This window comes from Nicotiana sylvestris, chromosome 9, assembly GCF_000393655.2.
Source record: "Nicotiana sylvestris chromosome 9, ASM39365v2, whole genome shotgun sequence".
NCBI classification, from domain to species: Eukaryota; Viridiplantae; Streptophyta; class Magnoliopsida; order Solanales; family Solanaceae; genus Nicotiana; species Nicotiana sylvestris.
This window is the reverse complement of record NC_091065.1, coordinates 61,065,532-61,091,160: the sequence shown is the minus strand read 5'-3', so window position 1 is coordinate 61,091,160 and position 25,629 is coordinate 61,065,532. Positions and strand designations below refer to the sequence as shown.

At 40.7% G+C, this 25,629-nt stretch overlaps 1 protein-coding gene across 1 annotated transcript; it reads right to left on the bottom strand.

Moving 5' to 3' along the window:
• Window positions 1-23,856: 23,856 nt before the first annotated feature.
• LOC138877653 (uncharacterized) lies at window positions 23,857-24,549 on the bottom strand. Its single transcript, XM_070157280.1, has 2 exons — window positions 24,213-24,549; window positions 23,857-24,026 (listed from the first exon to the last, which is right to left on the bottom strand). The coding sequence occupies exons 1-2, from the start codon at window positions 24,547-24,549 to the stop codon at window positions 23,857-23,859; spliced, it is 507 nt and encodes a 168-aa protein (XP_070013381.1).
• Between the last annotated feature and the right edge of the window lie 1,080 nt (window positions 24,550-25,629).

Sequence of the window (25,629 nt, the reverse complement as noted above, 5' to 3'; positions counted from 1 at the left end):
TTGGTTGTGTCCGAGAGTAGGCAAAATTGACCGAACTCGTAAATTCTGGTGTTCCTTTTATTGTTGTATTATTGTCTTATTTATTATTTAGTGGCTGCCATAAATTTTTGATATAGTAGTTGTGACTCATTTATACTATATACATTTGGCTTCCGTAACAACAATCAAGTCTGGTCTTAAGTTGAACACTGAAATTCGGCCTCGATCGAGCCCTCGATATGAGATCGATTGCGATTAAAGAAGAGAGTAACTGAAGAACACTTTGAATAATAGCTAGAAGACAAAAATAAACTTTTATTGCTTTTATATGCGTGTTAACAGTGTGTTAAAATGAAAAAAAAATCACTTTTATATAGTAGGGGAATTTCAATCCTAGTAAAAGTCTAAATAAGGTAAAAATCTTCTTTTTCTGTAAATGTCAATCGGTTAATATCGGACAAGATTTGCATCATAATATCCGGTTGAGGGCGAATATTACGGCTTCCTAATTGTCATGCTCAACCGTTTAATCTTTCCCGTGGTCTCGAAACTGTATTTGGCCCAGATCCGTTGTTTAGTCGTGCCCGATCCCATATACTGTAACGACCTGACTGGTCGTTTTAAGCAATTGCGTCTGGTTCGGCAGTTTGAGGTCACGAGCAGCTTCATATTATCTGTATCGACTTGCGTGTATGGTTGAATTCAGTTAATGGATGATTTAGAGTCAAATTGGAAGAAGGAAACTAGTTTTGAAAGTTTAAACGGTGAAAATTTGACCGGAATTGGACATTTGAGTAAACGACCCTGAAATGGGTTGTGGGTGATCTCAACAGCTCCATATGGTGATTTTGGACTTAAGCGCGCGTCCGGATTCAGATTTAAAGGTCCGTAGGGTAATTTGAGGTGTTTAGGCAGAAGTTGGAAAAGTTGAAGTTTGGAAAATGGAGAAGTTTGACCCATAGTTGACTTTTGTGATATCGGGGTCGAAATGTGATTCTGAGATTTGGAACAGCTCCGTTATGTCATTTTGTACTTCTCTGCAAAATTTGGCGTTATTCCGGGTCGATTTGATAGGTTTTGGCACGAGTTTTGGAAGTTGGAAAGTTTGAAAGTTCCTAAGTTCGATTCATGGTGTGATTCGTTGTTTCAGCATTTTTTTTATGTGATTTGAGACCTCGAGCGAGTCTGTGTTAGGTTATATGACTTGTTTGTATGTGTGTACGGGGTCCCGGGGGCCTCGGGTGTGTTCCGGATGGGCTACGGGTCATTTACTCTTGTTTTTGAATTGTTGTTTCTGGTATCTGATATCCTCTTTCGCATTCGCGAAGCCCCTTCCGTGTTCGCGAAGCCCCTTTCGCGTTCGCAAAGTGTCTTTGCTGGTCGCCTCATTTTCCTTCTTCGCATTCGCGTAACACGCCTCGCGTTCACGAAGCTGTGTCTCTTCCTTCATCGCGTTCGCATCTGTCCATCGCGTTCGCGAAGAGCAGTCTTTGGGCCATCAGACTTTCCTTCTTCGCGTTCGCGGACGCACTGTCGTGTTCGCGATGAGCAACCTGGGCACCTTCATTTTTGTTCTTTGCAAATGCGATACTTCCTCTGCGTTCGCAATTCTTTATGACCTGGGCAGAATAAATAGTACTTTATTCTGAGGGTTTGCCATTTTTAGCATTTTTGGAATTCTAGAGATCGATTTTGGGCGATTCTTTGTGGGTTTTTCAAGCAAAATGATTGGGTAAGTGTTCTTCACCTAGAATTGATTATATTCCATAATTTTATATTCATTTTTATCATTTAATTTGTGATTTGGGTTAAGGAAAATGTTGGTTTTGAAGGAAATTCTTAAAATTAAAAATTACGATTTGAGGGGCCAAATGGTATCGAAATTTAATAAATTTTGTATGGTTGAACTCCTATTGGAATGGGTATTCGATTTTTGTAAAATTTGTCGGGTTCTAAGGCGCGGGCCCGGGGGTCGACTTTTGGACCGATTTTTGGATTTTGTTAAAGATTGAGACTTTATGGTCCAGAATAGTTTCTTATGTGTTTTATTTGTGCTTTGAAGTTAATTTGGTTAGATTTGAGCCGTCCGGAGGTCTTTTCACCCGAGAAGTGCATTTTAGAGTATCGGTTTGTCGTCCTTGAGGTAAGTATCTTGCCTAACCTTGTGGGGGGCTTCCCTTTAGGATTTGAGTCTTCTATGCTAATTGTAGTCCGTGCACGCGAGGTGACGAGTGTGTGCACGGACTTATTTGTGGGAATTTGCCTCTAGGATTCTTAGGTTTTTATGTTCATTATGTATAAAGTATTCTGTTATGATTGAGTCTTCTAATTGCTTAAATTACCTCTATATGCTCCATATGATGTTGTTAGCTTTCCTCTAATTCTTACGTGTTACTTGACCCTTAATTGACTTAATTGAAGTGATTGCCTTCCTTATTTTTTTGATACTTATTGATTGTGAGTTCCTCTATGACTTCGTGCAAATATGTTACATTTTCAATTGTTGTGGTTACCGGTGTAGTTATTACGTGCTTATTATTGTAACGACCCGGCTGGTTGTTTTAAGAATTAATGCCCCGATTCTCTATTAACTGCTTTTCCCATATTTGTTTCTGCTATTTTGATTTGTCGGGATGATTTGTTTTGAGTTTCGGAGTGTTTTGGGACACTTAGTCCCTAAAAGAGAGCTAAAGCTTTAAAAATTGGACAGTATTCGGAGCAGTATGAAGATGGCCTCGGAATGGAATTCCATCAGTTTGTTAGCTCCGTTGGGTGATTTCGGACTTAGGGGCGTGTTCGGATGGTGTTTTGGAGGTCTGTAGCTTATGTAGGCTTGAAATCCGAAAGTTGAATTTTTGAAATTTCCGGTTTGATAGTGAGATTTTGATATCAGAATCGGAATGAAATTCCGGAAGTTGGAATAGCTCCGTAGTATTTAATGTGATGTGCTTGCAAAATTTCAGGTCATTCGGACGAGATTTGATAGGCTTTTTGATTGAAAGCGTAATTTGAGAGTTTTTGGAGTTCTTAGGCTTGAATCCGATGTTAAATTGGTGTTTTGATGTTGTTTTGAGCATTCTGAAGGTTGGAACAAGTTTGAATGATATTTTAGGATTGGTTGGCATGTTTGGTTGAGGTCTCGAGGGCCTCGGGTGTGTTTCGGATACTCAACGGACCATTTTTGGACTTGGAAAAGGATCAGATTTTTCTGGTTTTCTGTTGCAGACTTTTCTTCATCGTGGTCGGGTGAGGAGGCTCGCGATCACGAAGGCTTAGCAAAGGGAATTTTGTTCTACGTGATCGCGGCAAAGGGAGTGCGAACGTGTAGTATTGGTAGAAGTTGAATCGTGAACGCGTGGGCTACGCCGCATTTGCGAAGAGGAAGAAGTGAGCCAATTGAAGAGTGAGAGTTTCTCTTCGCGATCACGTGAGGTCAACCGCGATCACGTAGAGATGAGCAGCGCAAGCAACGCATTCGTTTAGGGAGTATCGCGTTCGTGTAGGGTAAATTTGAGAGCCAACGAAGTTTCTCTTTGCGATCGCATGGGAGTTTCCGCGATCGTGATTAAGGTCGCGTCTGGGCAGAACATAAAGTTCAAAATCGAGGGTTTTGGAAAGATTTTCGGAGGGAGTTTGCGGTTAATGATTCTTAACTCATTTTTGCTTATAACCCATTAATCTAAACATGAATTCATCATTTAATTTCGGATTTGGGGTGAGAAATTGGGGGGAAATTTGGAAAAGTTCTTAGGCCTAATTTTCGAGTTTTGATTGAGGATTTGACATCGGATTTGGATAATTTTGGTATGGTTAGACTTGTGAGTGAATGGGGGTTCATAATCCGTAACTTTTATCCGATTTCGAGATGTGGGCCCGGGGGACATTTTGGGCAATTTTCTTAATTTTGCGTGTTAGCTTCGAATTAATTAGTGGAATTAGTTACTTGAAGTTATATTTACATTATGCAATTGATTTGAATAGATTTGGGCCATTTGGAGTCGAGTACTCATGGCAAGAGCGTGGTTTCGGGTTGATTTTTGAGCCGGTTCGAGGTAAGTGGCTTGCCTAACCTTGTGTGAGGGAACTCCCCTTAGGATTTGATGTTGTTGATATATGAAATGTTTTGTACGTGAGGTGACGAGTGCGTACATGTGCTAATTGTTGAAAATCCGATTTTCATTAAGTAACTATAACTGTGTTTTCTTTCCTGTTTATACTACTTGCAATTTAAGCCTACTGTTAGCTTAGGGAAACATGTCTAATTGACTTAATTGCTTTACTTGCTCAAACTACTTTATTTGAATTATGTGCAGCATGCTAGGTTAGAAATACTTGTTTTACCTTGGTATGAAATTCGGATTGAACTAAATATTCTTTGTGTTGCTGCTGTGTGTTTACTTTGGGACTACAGGACGGTATCCCGGGAGATCCCCCTGCATGTTTACTTTGGGACTACGGATTTGTATTCCGGTAGATCCCCCTGCACATTTATATTGAAACTACGGGACTGCACCCGGTAGATTCCTCCAGTTCTGGGTATTTACATTTGCGACTACGGATCAGGATTCTGGTAGATCCCCGCGTACTATGAGTTGGACTACGGGATGACACCCGGAAGATCCACTGGATATTTATATTTGAGGACTACAGGACGGTATCCTGGGAGATCCCTAGTTGCTATCTCTGAGTGGAGTTACGTTCTTATCTGTAATTTCCTCTCTGTTGTATTTGGTGTTATTCTTATTATCCTGTGTTACTTCATACTGTTAGCATTTAATTATATTGTCGTATTCTATACTGTTTTACCTCATTTTTTAGCTAAAATCAGTAGGGCCCTAACCTTCCTCATCACTACTTGACCGAGGTTAGGCTTGGCACTTACTGAGTACCGTTGTGGTGCTCTTTCTGTGCATGTTTTTCATATGCAGATCCAGGTTCTTCTGCTCAGCCCTACCATCCTTGAGGCGAGGTGATCCTTCAAAGACTTCGAGGTATATCTGCCGCGTCCATAAACCGAGGAGTCCTTCTCCATTCTCTTTTGTAGTTACAGCCCTTCTCTATTTACTTTGTTTTAGACATTCTGGAGTTAGCGCAGTATGTAGTATCCATAGCTTGTGATTTAATGAGATTCTGGGTTTTGGGAAGTTGTTCAGTTTTTGAGATCTTATATTATTACATGCCGAGCTACATCTTAAATGCTTCTATATTTGTTTATCTTCAGTTTTTATTAGTTTTTCGCATTTTGTTTCTTTTTTCGCAATTATTAGGCTTACCTAGTCGTAGAGACTAGGTACCATCACGACAGTTCACGGAGGACGAACTTGGGTCGTGACATTTTGGTATCAGAGCTCTAGGTTCATAGGAGTCATGAATCACTAGCCGATTTATTAGAGTCTCGTGGATCGGTATGGAGACGTATCTACGAGAGGCTATGTAACTGTTAGGAAAATTCCACTTCATTTGATTTCATTGTCGTGCGAGATTTTTGATATTGCAATTCTAAACTTTTGTATTCTATTCTCTCACAGATGGTGAGGACACGTGCTACCAGAGATGATCAGGCACCTGCACCCCCTACTGGAGCCGTCAGAGGTGGCGGCCAGGGTAGAGGCCGAGGACACGCACGTGGTGCAGCCATAGCACCCGTGCGATCTGCCACCGAGGGGCCACCAGCAGTTTCAATAGGAGTCCAGACACCTGATACACCTACTGCTACTACTACTCCAGCTCTCCAGGAGACTCTTGCACAGTTCATGAGCATGTACACCACTCTGGCTCAGGCAGGGTTGCTTCCCCTTGCTGCAGCCACATCTCAGGCCGGGGGAGGAGCACAGACTCTCGCTACCCGCACTCCTGAGCAGCGAGTGCATGTTGATCAGGTCCCAGAGATTATTCCTGTATAGCCTGTAGCCCTAGATCAGCCCGAGGGTAGGGCAGCGACTTCCGAGGATGAGAAGTGGAGGCTTGAAAGGTTCAAGAAGTACAAGACTCATGTATTCAGTGGTCTAGCATCAGATGATGCTCTGGGATTTCTAGATGAGTGCTGCTGTATCTTTCGTACCATGGGTATATCCGGATCGAGCGGGGTTTCCTTCACTACCTTCCGATAAAAATTACAAAACTAGAATCCTTACACTCTCACGAGTTCATACATATCAAATACATCAAAATCCAACCATAAATGACCCCTCAAATCCCTAGATTTAGGTCTCCAATTTTCAAGCCCTAACTTCCAATTTTAGGCTTTAGATTCCACAAATTTCATGATTAATTAGGTAGAAATCATATTTGGATCGAGTATTAAGTCCAAAAATCTTACCTCCATGTGTTTTCCCTTGATTCCCTCTTCAATCCTCCTCAAAAAGCTCCAAAGTCGCTCAACAATGGTGAAATATGGCCAAAAATCACGAAAAGGGGTCTTTTAAACATTCTTCCCAGCTTTTAAAATTTCTTAATTGCGATCGCGGGACATTCATCGCGATCGCGAAGCACAAGCTTCACAGACTCCCAATTTACTCTATGCAAACGCATCATCTCCCACGTGAACGCGATGGTCAGACATCCTACACTTATGCGATCACGAACAAGGGATCGCGCTCACGATGCACAAACTCGTGGTCAACCTCTGGTTCACTTAACCTTACGCGAACGCAACGTACCACACGCGTTTGCGAACAACAATCTTACAGCCTCACGCGATCGCAGCTCCAACTACGCGAACATGAAGAACAACCTGGACTGCCCCCTACAAATTCTCTATGCGATCGTGAGCCTCCTCACGCGATCGCGAAGAAGGAAAACCTGAAACAGAACTGAAGCAAAAATCTGCAACTTCTCAATATGCAATTTGATCCGTTTAACCACCCGAAACTCACCCGAGGCCCTCAGGATATCAACCAATGCCAACATATCCCATAACACCATTCAAACTTGTTCCAACCTTCTGAATGCTCGAAACAACATCAAAATACCAAATTTACATTGGATTCAAGCCTAAGAATTCCAAAAACTTCCAAATTCCGCTTTCGATCAAAAAGTCTATCAAACCTCGTCTGAATAACCTGAAATTTTGCACACACGTCAAAAATGACACAACGGACCTACTCCAACTTCCAAAATTTTATTCCGACCCCTATATCAAAATCTCACCTATCAACCGAAAAACGCCAAAATTTTAATTTCGCCAATTCAAGCCTAAATCTACCCCGGGCCTCCAAAATACATTCTGATCATGCTCCTAAGTCCCAAATCACCTCCTAAAGCTATCTGAACCATCGAAATTCACATCAGAGCCCTTTTTCACATAAGTCAATATCCGGTTGACTTTTCCAACTTAAGCTTACTCAAAAGAGACTAAGTGTCTCAAATCTTACCAAAACCTCTCCGAACCCAAGCCAACCAACCCGATAACATATAATACAGCTGAACAAGACAATAAGAAGCATAAATGGGGGAAACAGAGCGGTAACTCATGAAACGACCAGCCGGATCGTTACATCAAGCCTGCCCAGCTTGCTTTCTTTTATAATTCTATCGCAATTTCGTCTAACCCAGTCGGTCTACCCCTACTCATCTTGCATCGTCCCCTCAACCCCCTACAATCTTGATTCGCCTATAATATCCGAAATCTCGCCACCTCTCAGAGTTCTCCAATTCTTTACAATGTTCATGTCCCCTTCCTGTTCAAAAGTTTATAGAAGTATGTCTTCTATCTTTGTCTAATACGTGCCTCTTTCACTAATACCTCGTCTTCCTCGACTTTGATGCAGTTTACTTGGTCTAGGTTACGGGCCTTCCTCTCTCACCTTAGCTAGCTTGTATAGCTTTTTGTCCCTGCCTTTGCCACCAACTTCCTCATACCAGCTCCAAAAGATGCAGTGTTAGCCATTGTGAATGCTAACTTCGCTTCTTTCCTTGAACTAGGCAAAACAAATCGGTTTACATATATTTATATGATAAAGCAAAAACTTTAGGCTGAAATCATCTTATAATAAGATTAATTAGATACAATATTTTTGGGGGGGGGGGGGGCGGAATAACAACTGACCTTGATATGCAATACTCTTAAAAATAACAATAAATACAATTTTGATCATATTAGTTCTACTTGTCAAGATCAGTTTGCTAATTCATGATATGTGGGTAACTAATATGATCAAAATTGTATTTATATTATTATTTCTAAGAGTATTGCATATCAATTTCAGTTGTTACCCGCCTCCAAAAAAAAAAAATATTGTATCTGTTTAATCTTATTATAAGATGATTTGCTAATTCATGATATGTGAGTAACTTTGTGTTTTCCTTGTACATATATGTATGTGATAATGTTACAAACAAATAATACCTACATTGAAATAATTTTTGTGTGATATGAATGAGTAAATCATCGTATTTATATCTTCACTAAACAAGTCTCACAAAATTAATTTAAAAAAAAAAGAATATTGCAGAATTATAGGAATAAGAATAAGTAAATTATATGGATCTGGATGTCTATTATACGAAGATTTTTATGTATTAGCTGACGCCAAGCTAAATTTAAAATCTTTCAGTACACTTAATAGAAAGGTACTAAAACTATTTTGAGCTATACGAAAATAACAAAAGTATGATCTTTAAGTTTGATTGTTAGTCGAAACTAATTCTCTAAATATATTTTTGAGCAAGTTTAAATTTTATATATTTAAAAAATCAAGTATTTTTGTTTTCATTATAAATAATTATATTCTAAAAATAGACTCATGAAAAGAAAGCATATGAGTCTTTTAGACGAAAGAAAATTGTCTGAACTGTTATAAAATAAAGACCGTAAAGTAAAGACTAAGTAAAGACTAGTATAGAGAGAAACAGATATATTATTCGAATTCAAACTGATGTACATAATGAACTGAAATCTCTTCTATTTATAGAAGAAAGGAAGTTGCTGTGTAAGTTGCCACTGCAAGCTGCTGTATAAGCTACTACTGTAAGCTGCTGTGTAAGCTGCTACTACAAGCTGTTGTGTAAGCTGCTATTATACCAGATATGGATAATCTTCTACTGAGAGTAATGTTTATCAATAATGGAGTATTGAATGGATAAGCTCATTGTACCCAGTATAAATAATCTTCTACTAGGGAAAATGATTATCCATAACGGAGTACTGAAAGGATAAGCTCATTGTACCCGGTATGGATAATCTTCTACCGCGGGTAATGTTTATCCATAACCGGGTACCGAAGTGATAAGCTTCTTCAGGAAGCTTATTTCCAATAGAGTACTAAATAGATAAACATATTTACGGCGGAGTCTCATATGGATAAGCTTCTTCAGGAAGCTCATTTACAATGGAGTACTAAATGAACATCCATAATATAATATATTTATAACACTCCCCCTTGGATGTTCATTAAAAGACAATGTGCCTCATTAAAACCTTACTAGGAAAAACCACGTGGGAAAAAATCCTAGTGAAGGAAAAAGAGTACACATATTTAGTAATACGCATTGCTATGTGCCTCATTAAAAATCTTATAAGGAAAACCTCATGGGAAAAAATTCTTAGTAAGGAAAAAAGAGTGCATCGCTTATTTTACTCCCCCTGATGAAAACCTTGTTTTAAATATTTGAGTCTCCGCATTCCAATCTTGTATACCATCTTCTCAAAAGTTGAAGTTGGCAAAGATTTAGTGAATAAATCTGCTGGATTATCACTTGAACGAATTTGTTGCACATCAATGTCATCACTTTTCTGAAAATCATGTGTGTAGAATAAATTTTTGGTGAAATGTGCTTCGTTCTATCTCCTTTTATAAATCCTCCCTTCAATTGGGCTATGTATGCAGCATTGTCTTCGTATAAAATTCTGGGTCTTTTCTCACATTTCAAACCACATTTTTCTCGAATAAAATGAATTATTGATCTCAACCATACGCATTCTCTACTTGCTTCATGAATAGCTATTATCTCAGCATGATTTGAAGAAGTAGCAACAATAGATTGCTTTGTGGAGCGCCATGATATGACAGTACCTCCATATGTAAATATGTACCCGGTTTGAGATCAAGCTTTATGGGGATCAGATAAATAACCTACATTTGCATAACCAACAAGATTTGCACTAACTTTGTTAGCATAAAAGAAGAACTATATCTTGCTAGTAAATTAACAGAAAATGCTATGTCAGGCCTTGTAGCATTAGCAAGATACATTAGTGCACCAATTGTACTGAGATAGAGTACTTCGGGACCAAGGAGTTCCCCGTCCTCTTCTGGAGGTCGGAATAAATTCTTATTCACTTCAAGTGATTGAACAACCATTGGTGTACTCAATGGGTGTGCTTTGTCCATGTAAAAGCGTTTTAAGACCCTTTCTGTATAGGCAGATTGATGGATAAAGATTTCATCTGCTAAATGTTCAATTTGCAGACCAAGACAAAGTTTTGTCTTTCCAAGATCTTTCATCTCAAATTCTTTCTTAAGATATTCAATTGCCTTTTGGAGCTCCTCTGGAGTTCCAACAAGATTTATGTCATCAACATAAACAGCAAGTATAACAAATTATGATGTCATTTTCTTTATAAAAATACATGGACAAATAACATCATTTATGTAACCTTCTTTTAGCAAATATTCACTGAGGCGATTATACCACATGCGCCCAGATTGCTTTAAACCGTACAAAGATCTTTGTAATCTAATTGAATAAATTTCCTAAGATTTTGAATTCGCTTCAGGCATTTTAAATCCTTCAGGGATTTTCATATAAATTTCATTATCAAGTGAACCGTACAGATAAGCTGTAACTGCATCCATTACATGTATTTCAAGATTTTCATGCAGTGCTAAATTGATGAGATATTAAAATGTTATGGCATCCATAACAAGTGAATATGTTTCATCAAAATCGACTCCAGGTCGTTGTGAGAATCCTTGTGCAACAAGGCGAGCTTTGTATCTTTCAACTTCATTTTTATCATTCTTTTTTCGCACAAAAATCCATTTATGACCAACTGGTTTTATACCAGCAGGTGTTTGGACACTTGTCCATAGACCTCTCTTTTAGCAAGTGACTTTAATTCCGATTGAATTGCCTCTTGCCATTTTGGCCAATCAGATTTTTGTCGACATTCTTCGACAGATCGAGGTTCAAGATCCTCACTATCTTGCATAATATTAAGTGCAATATTATATGCAAAAATATTTAAATTATTCCCATCACCGGTCGAACTTATTAAAAGTTCTTCACTCACATGAGCTTCGGGTTCATTGATTTCTTCAGGAATCTCAGAACTAATCAGATCTTGGGTCTCTTCAAGAGATCCCTTCATAGTATCGTTTTGATCATTTGTCGATTTTCTTTTTCGAGGATTTCGATCCTTAGAACCCAAAGGCCTACCACGCTTCAGGCATGCTTTAGGTTCACTAGCTCTCATGTTAGTAGATGGTCCTACTGGGACATCAATTGGGATAGGCACATTCTCTGCTGGGATATGTGACTTAGTTATCCTTTTTCAAATCAGTAAATGCGTCTGGCATTTGATTTGCTATATTCTGTAAATAGATGATCTTCTGGACCTCCTGATTACATATAGGGGTACGGGGATCAAAGTGAGATAATGATTAAACTTTCTACACAATTTCTCTTTTGATTTCCTTTTTCTCTCCCCTTAATTGTGGGAAATTTGTTTCATCAAATCAACAATCTGCAAATCGAGCAGTAAATAAATCTCCTGTCAATGGTTCAAGATAGTGAATAATAGAGGGTGATTCAAACCCAACATATATTTCTATCCTTCTCTGTGGTCCCATCTTACTGCGCTGTGGTGGTGCTACTGGCACATATACAGCACATCTGAAAATTCGTAGATGGGCAATATTTGGTTCATGACCAAAAACTAATTGAGACGGAAAATATTTAGTATAATGTGTCGGTTTGAGACAGATAAGTGATGTTGTATGCAAGATAGCATGGCCCCAAAATGTAGTGGGCAATGTTGTTTTCATAAGTAGTGGTCTTGCTATCAATTGCAGACATTTAATAAATGACTCTGCAAGACCATTTTGAGTATGAACATAAGCTACATGATGTTCAACTTTAATCCCAACTGATAGACAATAATCATCAAAAACTTGAGATGAGAATTCTCTAGCATTATCAAGGCGAATAGCCTTTATAGGATAATCTGGGAATTGTGCCCTTAATCGAATTATTTGGGCTAATAGCTTTGTAAACGCCAGGTTGCGAGATGACAGTAGGCACACATGAGACCATCTTGAAGATGCATCTATTAGGACCATAATATATCTAAACAACCCACTTGGTGGGTGAATAGGTCCACATATATCCCCATGTATATGCTTTAAAAAGGTAGGATATTCAATTCCAACCTTCATTGGTGATGATCTAGTGAACATTTTGCTTTGATAACAAGCATCACAAGAAAATTCGTCATTTGTAAGAATCTTCAGGTTCTTTAATGGATGCCCACTCGAATTTTCAGTAATTCGTCTCATCATTATTGATCCGGGATGGCCCAAACGGCCATGCCAAAGCACAAAAGTATTTGAATCCGTAAACTTCTGGTTTACGATAGAGTGTGCTTCAATTGTACTAATTTTTGAATAGTATAAGCCAGAAGATAAAGTTGGTAACTTTTCTACAATGCATTTCTGGCCAGAAATATTCTTTGTAATACAAAGATATTCCCTGTTCATTTCATCTATTGTCTCTACATGATACCCATTTCGGCGGATATCTATAAAACTCAACAAGTTTCTTCGGGACTTGGAGGAGAACAATGCATTGTCTATAATAAGTTTTGTTCCCTTAGACAGAAATATTATGGCTCTTCCGGAGCCTTCAATCAAACTTATATTACCAGAAATTGTTGAAACATTTGCTTTTTCCTTATGCAAATAAGAAAAGTATTTCTGATCGTTGAATATGGCATGAGTTGTTCCACTATCAATAACACAAATATCTTCATGATTTGTCTTTGATCCAAACATAATTTGAGGGTTATCCATATTCTTCAAAATAACATAAATAAAATATATTATAGTAAACATCATTATCAAAGCATAACTTTTATTTATGTACAACAATTACATAACCATACTATCTATTACAAACAACAAAAATTAAAATATTTACATTTCTACAGATTCACTACCGATTACATGACTTGTTTCTCCTTCTGGGAGTGCAAAGTAATCAGCTACATCCAAATGCATGAGGTCTAAATTATCTTCAGAAACAAAATTTGCTTCAGCATTTTTCTCTGTTTTCTTTAGAGAGGCTTAATAAAGCTCAACCAGTTGTTGTGGCATACGACAGGTACGTGACTTGTGCCCTTTTCCTCCATATCAATAGCATGAATTTTCTGCATTTGGTGTTTGCACCGCTTCATGCTTTTGTTCCTTCCTTTTCCACTGCTAGTCATGAGGAGGCTTCTTTGGTGCATTATTATTACCATGATTGGGGTTTCTTCCCCGACCACTGTGACGACCCGGCCGATCGTCTTAAGAATCAATGCTACAATCCCCTATTAACTACTTTTCCCAAGTTTATTTCTGCTATTTTGATTTGCCGGGATGTTCGGATTTAAGTTTCGGAGAGTTTTGGGACACTTAGTCCCTAAATGAGAGCTTAAGTGTTGGAAAGTTGACTGTAGTCAGAAAAGTGTGAAGACGGACTCGGAATGGAAATCTGATGGTTTCGTTAGCTCCGTTAGGTGATTTCGGCCTTAGGGGCGTGTTTGGATTGTGTTTTGGAGGTCCGTAGCTAATTTAGGCTTGAAATGCCGAAAATTGAATTTTTGAAGTTTCCGGTTCGATTTGAGATTTTGATCCGAGGGTCGTAATGGAATTCTGAGAGTTTTAGTAGTTCTGTTATGTCATTTGAGATGTGTGTGCAAAATTTCAGGTCATTCGGAGGTGGTTTGGTTGTGTTTTGATCAAACGCGTGATTCGGAAGGTTTTGGAAGACTTAGGCTTGAATCTGATGTGTTTTGGTTGAATTGATATTGTTTGAGGTGTTTTGAAGATTCGTACAAGTTTGAATAATGCTTTAGAATGCCCGTGCCTTTGGTTGAGGTCCCGGGGGCCTCGGGTGTGTTTTCGGATGCTCAACGGATCATTTTAAGATGTTAAAAAGTTGCAGATTTTGTTCAGCTGTTGTAGAGGAATTTTACCCTTCGCGTTCGTGAAGAGTCATTTGAGGAAGGAAAATATTAAGCCTTCATGTTCGTGATGGGAGATCCACTTTCGCGAAGGGTTGGATATTTATGAACCGCGTTCGCGACTAGGCTTCGCATTTGCGAAGGAGGAAATTTGGCCCAGTAGAATTTACTCATCGTGTTCGCAATGAGAGGAACGCATTCGCAAAGGTTAGACGGGTAAAGCATTGCGTTCACGAGGGCCTTGTCTGGTCAACATCATTTTTGTACTTCGCGAACGCGAGGCTTTGACTGCGTTCGCGAAGAAGGAATTAAATGCCTGGGCAGAATGTTTTAAAAGGTTTATTTCGCGAATTTTAGCCTAGGTTCCTCCATTGTTAGGCGATTTTGAAGCATTTTGAAGAGGGTTGAAGAGGGATTCAAGGGTAATCACTTGGAGGTAACATTTTTGACTTCATAACTCGTTTTTATGTGATTAAAGACCTAATTAGTGGTGTGAAATTTGGGAAAAATGGGTAATTAGGGCTTGAGTTTAAGAGGCCTTTAAATGAGGATTTGAGGGGTCATTTGGACTCCTATTTTAGTGTTCTTATTATGTATAGACTCGTGAGAGTACGAGGTTCCTGAAAATATAAATTTCATCCGATTCCGAGACGTGGGCTCGAGGGGCATTTTGGTCATTTTACACAATTTTGTGTATTAGCTTAGAATTTAATTGTAGAATCAGTTACTTGAAGTGTTATTTACATTATGCAAATGAATTGAATAGATTTGGGTCATTTGGAGTCGAGTACTCATTGCAAAGACGTGGTGTAGGGTTGATTTTGAGCCGGTTCGAGGCAAGTGGCTTGTCTAACCTTGTGGGGGGGATCTTCCCCTTAGGATTGATATATTTGGTAATTGAAAAGCCTTGTATGTGAGGTGACGAGTGCGTGCTTGTGCAAATTGTTGAAAATCCAATTTTCTTTAAGTACTTATCAGTATGTTCCTTCTCCTGCTTTTATTACTTGTACTATTAAGCCTGTTATTAGCTTAGGAAAGCATGTCTAAGTGATTTTATTGCTTTAATTGTTCAATCTGTTTACCTGAACTCTGTGCAACATGCTAGGCTAGAATTATTTATTGCCTTAATATGAAATTTCCCTTCTCTGAATATTTTCTTGCTGCTGCTGTGAATTTACATTGGGACTACGGATGTGGGATTCCGGTAGCTCCCCCTTGTCTGTTTACTTTGGGTCTACGGGTTAGATTCCTCATAGATCCCCATGCACATTTATTTTGGGACTGTGGGTTAGATTCCCGATATATCCCTCTGCATAGTTATATGGAACTACGGGAATGCACCCAGTAGATTCCCCCAGTACTGGGTATTTACATTTGGGACTACGGATCGGGATTCTGGTAGATCCCCGCACATTGATAGTTGGACTACGGGACGGGATCCCAAGAGATCCTTTAGACATATATATGATGGACTGCGGGACGGTATCCCGGGAGATCCACTGGACAGTTGTAATTGGGACTACATGATGGTATCCTAGAAGGTGCCCCAGTTGTTATCTTTGTGTTGAGCTGTATTTCTTTCCGTGGCTTGTTTTGTCTCTATTCTAGTTGTTGTTGTTCTGTCAATTATATGTTATTTCTTACTTTTGCACTTATTTATACTGTTTTATTTCACACTATTAACCTTTATATTGTATTTAACCTCAGTAGGGCCTTGACCTTCCTCGTCACTACTCGACCGAGGTTAGGCTTGGCACTTACTGAGTACCACTGTGGTGTATTGATGCCCCTTCTGCTCATGTTTTTCATGTGCAGATCCAGGTAATTCTACTCAGGCCTACCATCCTTGAGGGAGGCGACTACTTAGAGACTTCGAGGTACATCTACCGCGTCTGCAGACCGAGGAGTCCCTTTCTATTCCTGCCTTTTAGTATTTAGCCCTTCTGTACATTCTGTTCTTATTATACAAATTCCGGAGTTAGAGCTATGTAGTATTTCTTTTTCTTAGCTTGTGATTCGTGGGTTTTTGGGTCTTGGATTTGGATATTGGTTTTGAGATTTATATATAGTGCATGTCGAGCAGCACATTTAAACACTGTTATTGCCTTATTTCTACTTTTAAATTATTTTACTTCTACAAGTTTTGGTTATCTTTCGCAATTTAGGCTTACCTAGTCGTAGAGACTAGGTGCCGTCATGATGGTTTACGGAGGGCGAACTGGGGTCGTGACAAATTGGTATCAGAGATCTAGGTTTATAGGAGTCATAAATCACAAGCCGGTTTATTAGAGTCTCGCTGATCGATATGGAGACGTATGTACTTATCTACGAGAGGCTATGTAACCATTAGGAAAATTCCACTTCATTTTTATTTCCCTATCGTGCGAGATTTTGACGTCACAATCCTAAACCTTTGTCTTCCATTCTCTCACAGATGGTGAGAACACATGCTACTAGAGATGATCAGACACTCGCGCCCCTTGCGAGAGCCGTCAAAGGTCAGGGCCGGGGTAAAAGCCGAGGACGCGCACGCGGTGCAGCCAGAGCACCCGCGCGAGCTACCACCGAGGAGCCACCAGTAGTTCCATCTAGAGCTTAGGCACCATATACGCCTACTGCTACTACTACTCCAGCACTTCAGGAGACATTAGCATAGTTCCTAAGCATGTTTGGTACATTAGTTCAGGCGGGGTTGATTCAGGTTGTACCAACACTTCACAGATCGGGGAAAGGATCCAGACTTCCGCCACCCCCACTCTAGAGCAGCAAGTTCCCATTGTTCAAGTTCTCGGTGTCATGGCGACATAGCGTGTGGTCCCAAATCAGCGGGTGGTGAGGACCTCTCACCGAGTAGAGGACAGACGAGGTCAGGAGAGAGAGTATAGGGAAGTGAGGAGACCTCATAGACTGGAGAGACCCACTGGTCCTTATTTTGGACGAAGAGTATGGCATGGTAGAGGTTTTGTGGGTCAGCCAGCTCAGTTTGCATCTCAGATTTTACACAGTGTTTCAGGTGTTCAGGGGTCTTGGAGTACCCGTACCGCACAGTTCCCACTGCCACGTCCTCCCAGAGCTTGTTTTGAGTGTGATGACACACGCCATGTGGTGAGGGATTACCCTAGACTTGGGAGGAGTGCACCTCCACAATCTTCTCAGCCACAGTGTGCCCCGCAGAGTTCTCAGGCTATGATTACAGCACCAGTTGCTACCCCACCTGATCATCCAACTAGAGGTGGAGGTCGGAAAGGTAGAGGTCGCCCTAGAGGGGGAGTCCAAGCTAGATATTATGCCCTTCTTACCCGTACCGAGGTTGTTGCCTATGATTCTATCATCATAGGTATTTCCATGGGTTGTCATAGAGATGCATCGGTTCTATTCGATTCAGGCTCCACTTACTCTTATGTGTCTTCTTATTTTGCCCCGCATTTGGGTATATCACGGGATTCCTTGAGTTCTCATGTTTATGTTTCTACTCTTGTGGGAGATTCTCTTGTTGTGGACCGCATTTATCAGTCGTGTTTGGTTGCTCTTAGTGGTTTTGAGACCAGAGCCGATTTATTTACTCAGTATGGTAGATTTTGACATTATCTTGGGCATGGACTTGTTGTCGCTCCATTATGTTATCCTTGATTGTCATGACAATACTGTGACGCTGGCTATGCCAGGTGTACCACGTGTTGAGTGGAGGGGTACTTTAGATCACACTCCCAGTATAGTTATTTCTTTTCTTAAAGCTCAGCTTATGGCTGAGAAGGGGTGTGACGCGTATTTAGCTTATGTGAGAGATGTTAGTATCGATACCCCTTCAGTTGATTCAGTCCCAGTAGTACGGGATTTTCCCGATGTGTTTCCAACTGATCTTCCGGGCATGCCGCCCGATAGAGATATTGATTTTGGCATTGATCTGTTGCCGGGCACTCAGCCTATTTCTATCCTTCCATATCGTATGGCTCCTCCTGAGTTGAAGGAGTTGAAGGAGTTGAAGGATCAGTTACAGGAATTGCTTGATAAGGGTTTTATTCGACCCAGGCCTTGGGGTGCTCTTGTCTTGTTTGTGAAGAAAAAGGATGGCTCTATGCGTATGTGTATTGATTACCGCCGGTTGAACAAGGTTAGAATAAAGAATCGTTATTCTTTGCCTCGTATTGATGATCTGTTTGACCAGCTTCAGGGCGCACGGGTGTTTTCTAAGATTGATTTGCGCTCAGGTTACCATCAGTTAAAGATTCGGGAGCCAGATATCCCGAAGACTGCTTTCTAGACTCGGTATGGTCATTACGAGTTCCTCGTCATGTCATTTAGGCTGACCAATGTCCCAGTAGCCTTTATGCATTTGATGCACAGTATGTTCTAGCCGTATCTTGATTCATTCGTCATTGTCTTTATTGATGACATTCTGGTGTATTCCTGGAGTCGGGAAGATCATGAGCAGCACCTGAGGACAGTGCTCCAGGCTCTAAGAGAAGAAGTTATATGTTAAGTTCTCGAAATGTGAATTTTGGTTGGGTTCAATGGCATTCTTAGACCACGTGGTATCGAGTGAGAGTATTTAAGAGGATCCAAAGAGGATAGAGGTCATGCAGAGTTGGCCCAGACCATCCTCAGCTATAGAGATCCGCAGTTTTCTTGGCTTGGCAGGCTACTACGTCGTTTTGTTGAGGGGTTTTCATTGATTGCAGCCCCTATGACCAGGTTGACCTAGAAGGGTGCTCCATTTTAGTGGACGGAGGAGTGTGAGGCGAGCTTTCAGAAGCTCAAGACAGATTTGACTACAGCCCCAGTTTTGATATTTCCTACAGGTTCGGGGTCTTATACGGTCTATTGTGATGCCTCGAGGATTGGCCTCGGGCGGTGTTGATGTAGGACGGTATGGCGATTGCCTACGCATCTAGACAGTTGAAGATACATGAGAAGAATTACCCTATTCACGACCTTGAGTTAGCTGCCATTGTTCACGCCCTGAAGTTTTTGCGCCATTATTTATATGGGGTTCCTTGTGAGATTTACACTGACCATCGGAGCTTGCAGCATTTGTTCAAGCAAAAGGATCTAAATTTTTACCAGAGGAGGTGGTTGGAGTTGCTGAAGGATTATGACATCACTATTTTGTATCACCCGGGCAAGACCAATATAGTGGCTGATGCCTTGAGTCGCCGGGCGGAGAGTTTGGGGAGTTTGGCTTATTTACTAGCATCGGAGAGGCCTATGGCGATGGATGTCCAGGCCTTATCCAGCCAGTTTGTGAGATTGGATCTTCGGAGCCCAGTCGGGTTCTAGCTTGCGTGGTTTCTCGGTCTTCCTTATTTGATCGTATCAGGGAGTGGCAGTATGATGACCCTCATTTGCTTGTCCTCAAGGACAAGGTTCAGCACAGTGATGCCAGAGATGTGACTATTGGTGATGGTGGAGTATTGAGGATACAGGGTCGGATTTGTGTATCCAATGTTGATGGGCTGCGAGAGTTAATTCAAGAGGAGGCCATAGTTCGCGGTATTCCATCCATCCGAGTGCCGCGAAGATGTACCAGGATTTGAGGCAGCACTATTGGTGGAGGCGGATGGAGAAAGATATAGTTGGATTCGTAGCTCGGTGCCTCAACTATCAACAGGTGAAGTATGAGCACCAGAGACCAGGTGGGTTGCTTCAGCAGATAGAAATCCCGGAGTGGAAGTGGGAGCGGATCACCATGGACTTTGTAGTTGGGCTCCCACGGACTTTAAGGAAGTTTGATGCTATTTGGGTGATTATGGATCGGCTGACCAAGTCCGCTCGTTTCATTCCTGTGTGTACTACTTATTCTTCAGAGTGGTTGGCGGAGATTTATATCCAGGTGATTGTTCGTCTGTATGGTATTCCAGTGTCCATCATTTCAGATAGAGGTACTCAGTTCACATCACGATTCTGGAGAGCCGTTCAGCATGAGTTGGGTACTTGGGTGGAGTTGAGTACATCATTTCACTCTCATACGGACGGACAATCTGAGCGCACTATTCAGATTCTTAGGATATGCTTTGTGCGTGTGTGATCGAGTTTGGAGGGTCACGGGATCAGTTCTTGCCATTGGCGGAGTATACTTACAACAACAGTTATTAGTCCAGCATTCAGACGGCACCGTATGACGCTTCATATGGGAGGCGGTGTAGATCTCCAATGGGTTGGTTTGAGCCGGGTGAGGCTAGGCTATTGGGCACAGACTTAGTTCAGGATGCTTTGGATAAGGTTAAGGTGATTCAGGATAGACTCCGTACAGCCCAGTCCAGACAGAAGAGTTATGCGGACCGGAAGGTTCGTGATGTTTCCTATATGGTTGGAGAGCGGGCTCTGCTTCGGGTTTCGCCTATGAAGGGCGTTATGAGATGTGGGAAGAAAGGGAAGTTGTGTCCGAGGTTTATTGGTCCTTTTGAGATATTGAGGAGTGTTGGGGAGGTTGCTTATGATCTTGCCTTACCTCCTAGCTTGGCAGGAGTTCATCTAGTTTTTTATCATGTTTCGATGCTCTGGAGGTACCACGGTGATCCATTACACGTGTTGGATTTCAGTTCAGTTCAGTTGGATAAGGATCTATCCTATGTTGAGGAGCCAGTGGCAATATTGGACAGGTAGGTCAGAAAGTTGAGGTCAAAGAACATTGCCTCAGTGAAGGTTCAGTGGCGGGGTCAGCCGGTTGAGGAGGCGACCTAGGAAACCGAGCAAGATATGCGCAGTCGTTACCCTCATCTTTTCACTACTTCAGGTATGTCTCTATGCTCGTTCGAGGACGAACGAATTTTTAAGTGTAGGAGGATGTGACGACCCGGCCGGTCGTCTTAAGAATTAATGCCCTGATCCCCTATTAACTGCTTTCCCCAAGTTTATTTCTGCTATTTTGATTTGCCAGGATGTTCGGTTTTAAGTTTAGGAGAGTTTTAGGACACTTAGTCCCTAAATGAGAGCTTAAGTGTTGGAAAGTTGACTGTAGTCGGAACAGTGTGAAGACGGCCTCGGAATGGAAATCTGATAGATCCGTTAGCTCTATTAGGTGATTTCTGCCTTAAGGGCATGTTCGGATTGTGTTTTGGAGGTCCGTAGCTAATTTAGGCTTGAAATGCCAAAAGTTGAATTTTTGAAGTTTCCTGTTCGATAGTGAAAGTTTGATCCGAGGGTCGGAATAGAATTTTGAGAGTTTCAGTAGTTCTGTTATGTCATTTGGGATGTGTGTGCAAAATTTCAGGTCATTCGGAGGTGGTTTGGTTGGGTTTTTTATCAAAAGCGTGATTCCGAAGGTTTTGGAAGACTTAGACTTGAATCTGATGTGTTTTGGTTGAATTGATGTTGTTTGAGGTGTTTTGAAGATTTGTACAAGTTTGAATAAGGTTTTAGGATATGTTGGTGCCTTTGGTTGAGGTCCCAGGGGCCTTGGGTGTATTTTCAGATGCTCAACGGATCATTTTAAGTTGTTAAAAAGTTGCAGATTTTGTTCAGCTGTTGCAGAGGAATTTTACCCTTCACATTCACGAGTGGAACCTCGCGTTCGCGAAGAGTCATTTGATAAAGGCAAATATTAAGCCTTCGCATTCGCGATGGGAGGTCCACTTTCGCGAAGGGCTGGATACTTGTGAACCGCGTTCGCAACTGGGCTTCGCGTTCGCAAAGGAGGAAATTTGGCCCAGTAGAATTTACTCATCGCGTTTGCGATGAGAGGAACGTGTTCGCAAAGGTTAGACGGGCAAAGCATTGCGTTCGCGAAGGCCTTGTCGCGTTCGCATAAGAGAACTTTTGGTCAACGTCATTTTTCTGCTTCGCGAATGCGAGGCTTTGATCGCGTTCGCGAAGAAGGAATTAAATGCCTGGGCAGAATATTTTAAAAGGTTTATTTCGCGAATTTTAGCCTAGGTTCCTCCATTGTTAGGCGATTTTGAAGCTTTTTGAAGAGAGTTGAAGAGGGATTCAAGGGGAATCACTTGGAGGTAACATTTTTGACTTCATAACTCATTTTTATGTGATTAAAGACCTAATTAATGGTGTGAAATTTGGGAAAAAATGGGTAATTAGAGCTTGAGTTTAAGAGGACTTTAAATGAGGATTTGAGGGGTCATTTGGACTCCTATTTTAGTGTTCTTATTATGTATAGACTCGTGAGAGTACGAGGTTCCTGAAAATATAAATTTCACCCGATTCCGAGACGTGGGCCCGAGGGGCATTTTGGTATTTTATACAATTTCGCGTATTAGCTTAGAATTTAATTGTAGAATCAGTTACTTGAAGTGTTATTTACATTATGCAAATAAATTGAATAGATTTGGGCCATTTGGAGTCGAGTACTCATGGCAAAGACGTGGTGTCGGGTTGATTTTGAGCCGGTTCGAGGTAAGTGGCCTGTCTAACCTTGTGTAGGGGATCTTCCCCTTAGGATTGATATATTTGGTAATTGAAATGCCTTGTACATGAGGTGATGAGTGCGTACTTGTGCAAATTGTTGGAAATCCGATTTTCTTTAAGTACTTATCAATATGTTCATTCTCCTGCTTTTATTACTTGTACTATTAAACCCGTTATTAGCTTAGGAAAGCATGTCTAAGTGATTTAGTTGCTTTAATTGTTCAATCTGTTTACCTGAACTCTGTGCAGCATGCTAGGCTAGAATTATTTGATGCCTTAATATGAAATTTCCCTTCTCTGAATATTTTCTTGTTGTTGCTGTGTATTTACATTTGGACTACGGATGTAGGATTCCGGTAGCTCCCCCTTGTCTATTTACTTTGGGGCTGCGGCTTAGATTCTCGATAAATCCCCCTGCACATTTTCTTTGGGACTGCGGGTTAGATTCCCGATAGATCCCCCTACACAGTTATATGGAACTACGGGAATGCACCTGGTAGATTCCCTAGTATTAGGTATTTACATTTGGGACTACGGATCGAGATTCCGGTAGATCCCCGCGCATTGATAGTTGGATTACGGGACGGGATCCCGGGAGATCCTTCGGACATATATATGATGGACTATGGGACGGTATCCCAGGAGATCCACTGGACAGTTGTAATTGGGACTACAGGACGGTATCCTGGAAGGTGCCCCGGTTGTTATCTCTGTGTTGAGCTGTATTTCTTTCTATGGCTTGTTTTGTCTCTATTCTAGTTGTTGTTGTTATGTCAATTCTATGTTATTTCTTACTGTTGCACTTATTTATACTATTTTATTCCACACTGTTAACCCTTATATTGTATTTAACCTCAGCAGTGTCCTGACCTTCCTCGCCACTACCCGACCGACGTTAGGCTTGGCACTTACTGAGTACCGTTGTGGTCTACTCATGCCCCTTATGCGCATGTTTTTCATGTGCAGATCCAGGTACTTCTACGCATGCCTACCATCCTTGAGGGAGGCGACTACTTAGAGACTTCGAGGTACATCTGTCGCGTCCGCAGACAGAGGAGTCCCTTTCTATTCCTGCCTTTTAGTATTTAGCCCTTCTGTACTTTCTATTCTTATTAGACAAATTCCGGAGTTAGAGCTATGTAGTTTTTCTTTTTCTTAGCTTGTGATTCGTGGGTTTCCGGGTCTTGGATTTGGATATTGGTTTTGAGATTTATATATGGTGCATGCCGAGCGGCACATTTAAACATTGTTATTGCCTTATTTATACTTTTAAATTGTTTTACTTCCACAAGTTTTGGTTATCTTCCACAATTTAGGCTTACCTAGTCGTAGAAACTAGGTGCCGTCACAATGGTTCACAGAGGGAGAACCGGGGTCGTGACAACCACGGCCTGACCACGACTAGGGTCACGACCTCTTCCACGTTTAGCTTGGTGGAAGTTCGTCTCATTCACTTCAGAGAATGGACAAGAACCAGTAGGTCGGCTTTCATGGTTTTTTATTAATAGCCGATTATGTTGCTCGGCTATAAGAAGATGTGAAATAAGTTCAGAATACTTTTTAAATCTCATCTCTCGATATTGCTGCTGCAGGAGCATATTCGAGGCATGAAAAGTGGTGAAAGTTTTCTCCAACATATCATGATCAGTAATATTATTACCACATAATTTCAATTGGGAAATAATTCTGAACATAGCAGAATTATACTCACTGATAGATTTGAAATCTTGTAGTTTTAGATGAGTCCAATCATATCGTGCCTGTGGAAGAATGACCATCTTCAGGTGGTCATATCTATCTTTCAAATTATTCCACAGTATGACTGGATCTTTAACAGTAAGATACTCCATTTCCAGGCCCTCATCAAGGTGATGGCGTAAGAATATCATTGCTTTGGCACGGTCATGGTATGATGCCTGATTTTTGTCTTTGATGGTGTCTGTCAGACCCATCGCATCAAGATGAATTTCAACATCAAGCACCCTAGACATGTAGTTTTTGCCCGATATATCTATGACTACAAATTCAAGTTTAGTAAGATTTGACATTATTTAGGAAAAGAAAGTTCGTACCTCTAATACTTTCAAAGTATTTGCTTGAGATGGCAGAGTCTCGTGCTGATAACGTGTTATAAAATAAAGACTGTAAAGTAAAGACTAGTATAGAGAAAAACTAATATGGTATTCGAATTCAAACTGATGTACATAATGAACTGAAATCTCATATATTTATAGAAGAAAGGAAGCTGTTGTGTAAGCTGCTACTGCAAGCTGCTGTGTAAGCTGCTACTGCAAGCTGCTGTGTAAGCTGCTACTGCAAGCTGCTGTGTAAGCTACTACTACAAGCTGTTGTGTAATCTGCTATTATACCAGATATGGATAATCTTCTACTGAGCGTAATATTTATCCATAACGGAGTACTGAATGGATAAACTCATTGTACCCAGTATAGATAATCTTCTACTAGGGGTAATAATTATCCATAATGGAGTATTGAAAGGATAAGCTCATTGTACCCAGTATGGAAAATCTTCTGTCGGGGATAATGTTTATCCATAATGGAGTATCAAAAGGATAAGCTTATTATACTCGATATGGATAATCTTCTACTGGGGGTAATGTTTATCCATAACCAGGTACCGAAGTGATAAGTTTCTTCAGAAAACTTATTTCCAATAGAGTACAAAATAGATAAACATATTTATGGCGGAGTCTCACATGAATAAGCTTAGGAAACTTATTTACAACGGAGTACTAAATGAAAATCCATAATATATTATAATATAATGTATTTATAACACAAATTGTAGAGATTAAAATTTTACGCAAATTGTACTACCTTTTAAATATGCCTTCCCAATTTCCGGTCAGCGGTTTTATTTTGACATCGGAAATGAAAAGAGGGAAGTAAAAGGAAGACGTTATGATGATGAGATGGCAGAATCTAATAGGGTGAGAAGCCCCTCGTGGCCCCAAATTCACGTGAACGAGGCACCGCAACAGGCGAAATGACCACATTGTGCACGCATGAACAAAAACCAACAGCCAATAGTCTTTTCTTCCTTTCTGCATGGAACCAAACATTTTCTTTCATTTAAAAAAATTGACACAAAAACCTTCTCTCGTGTC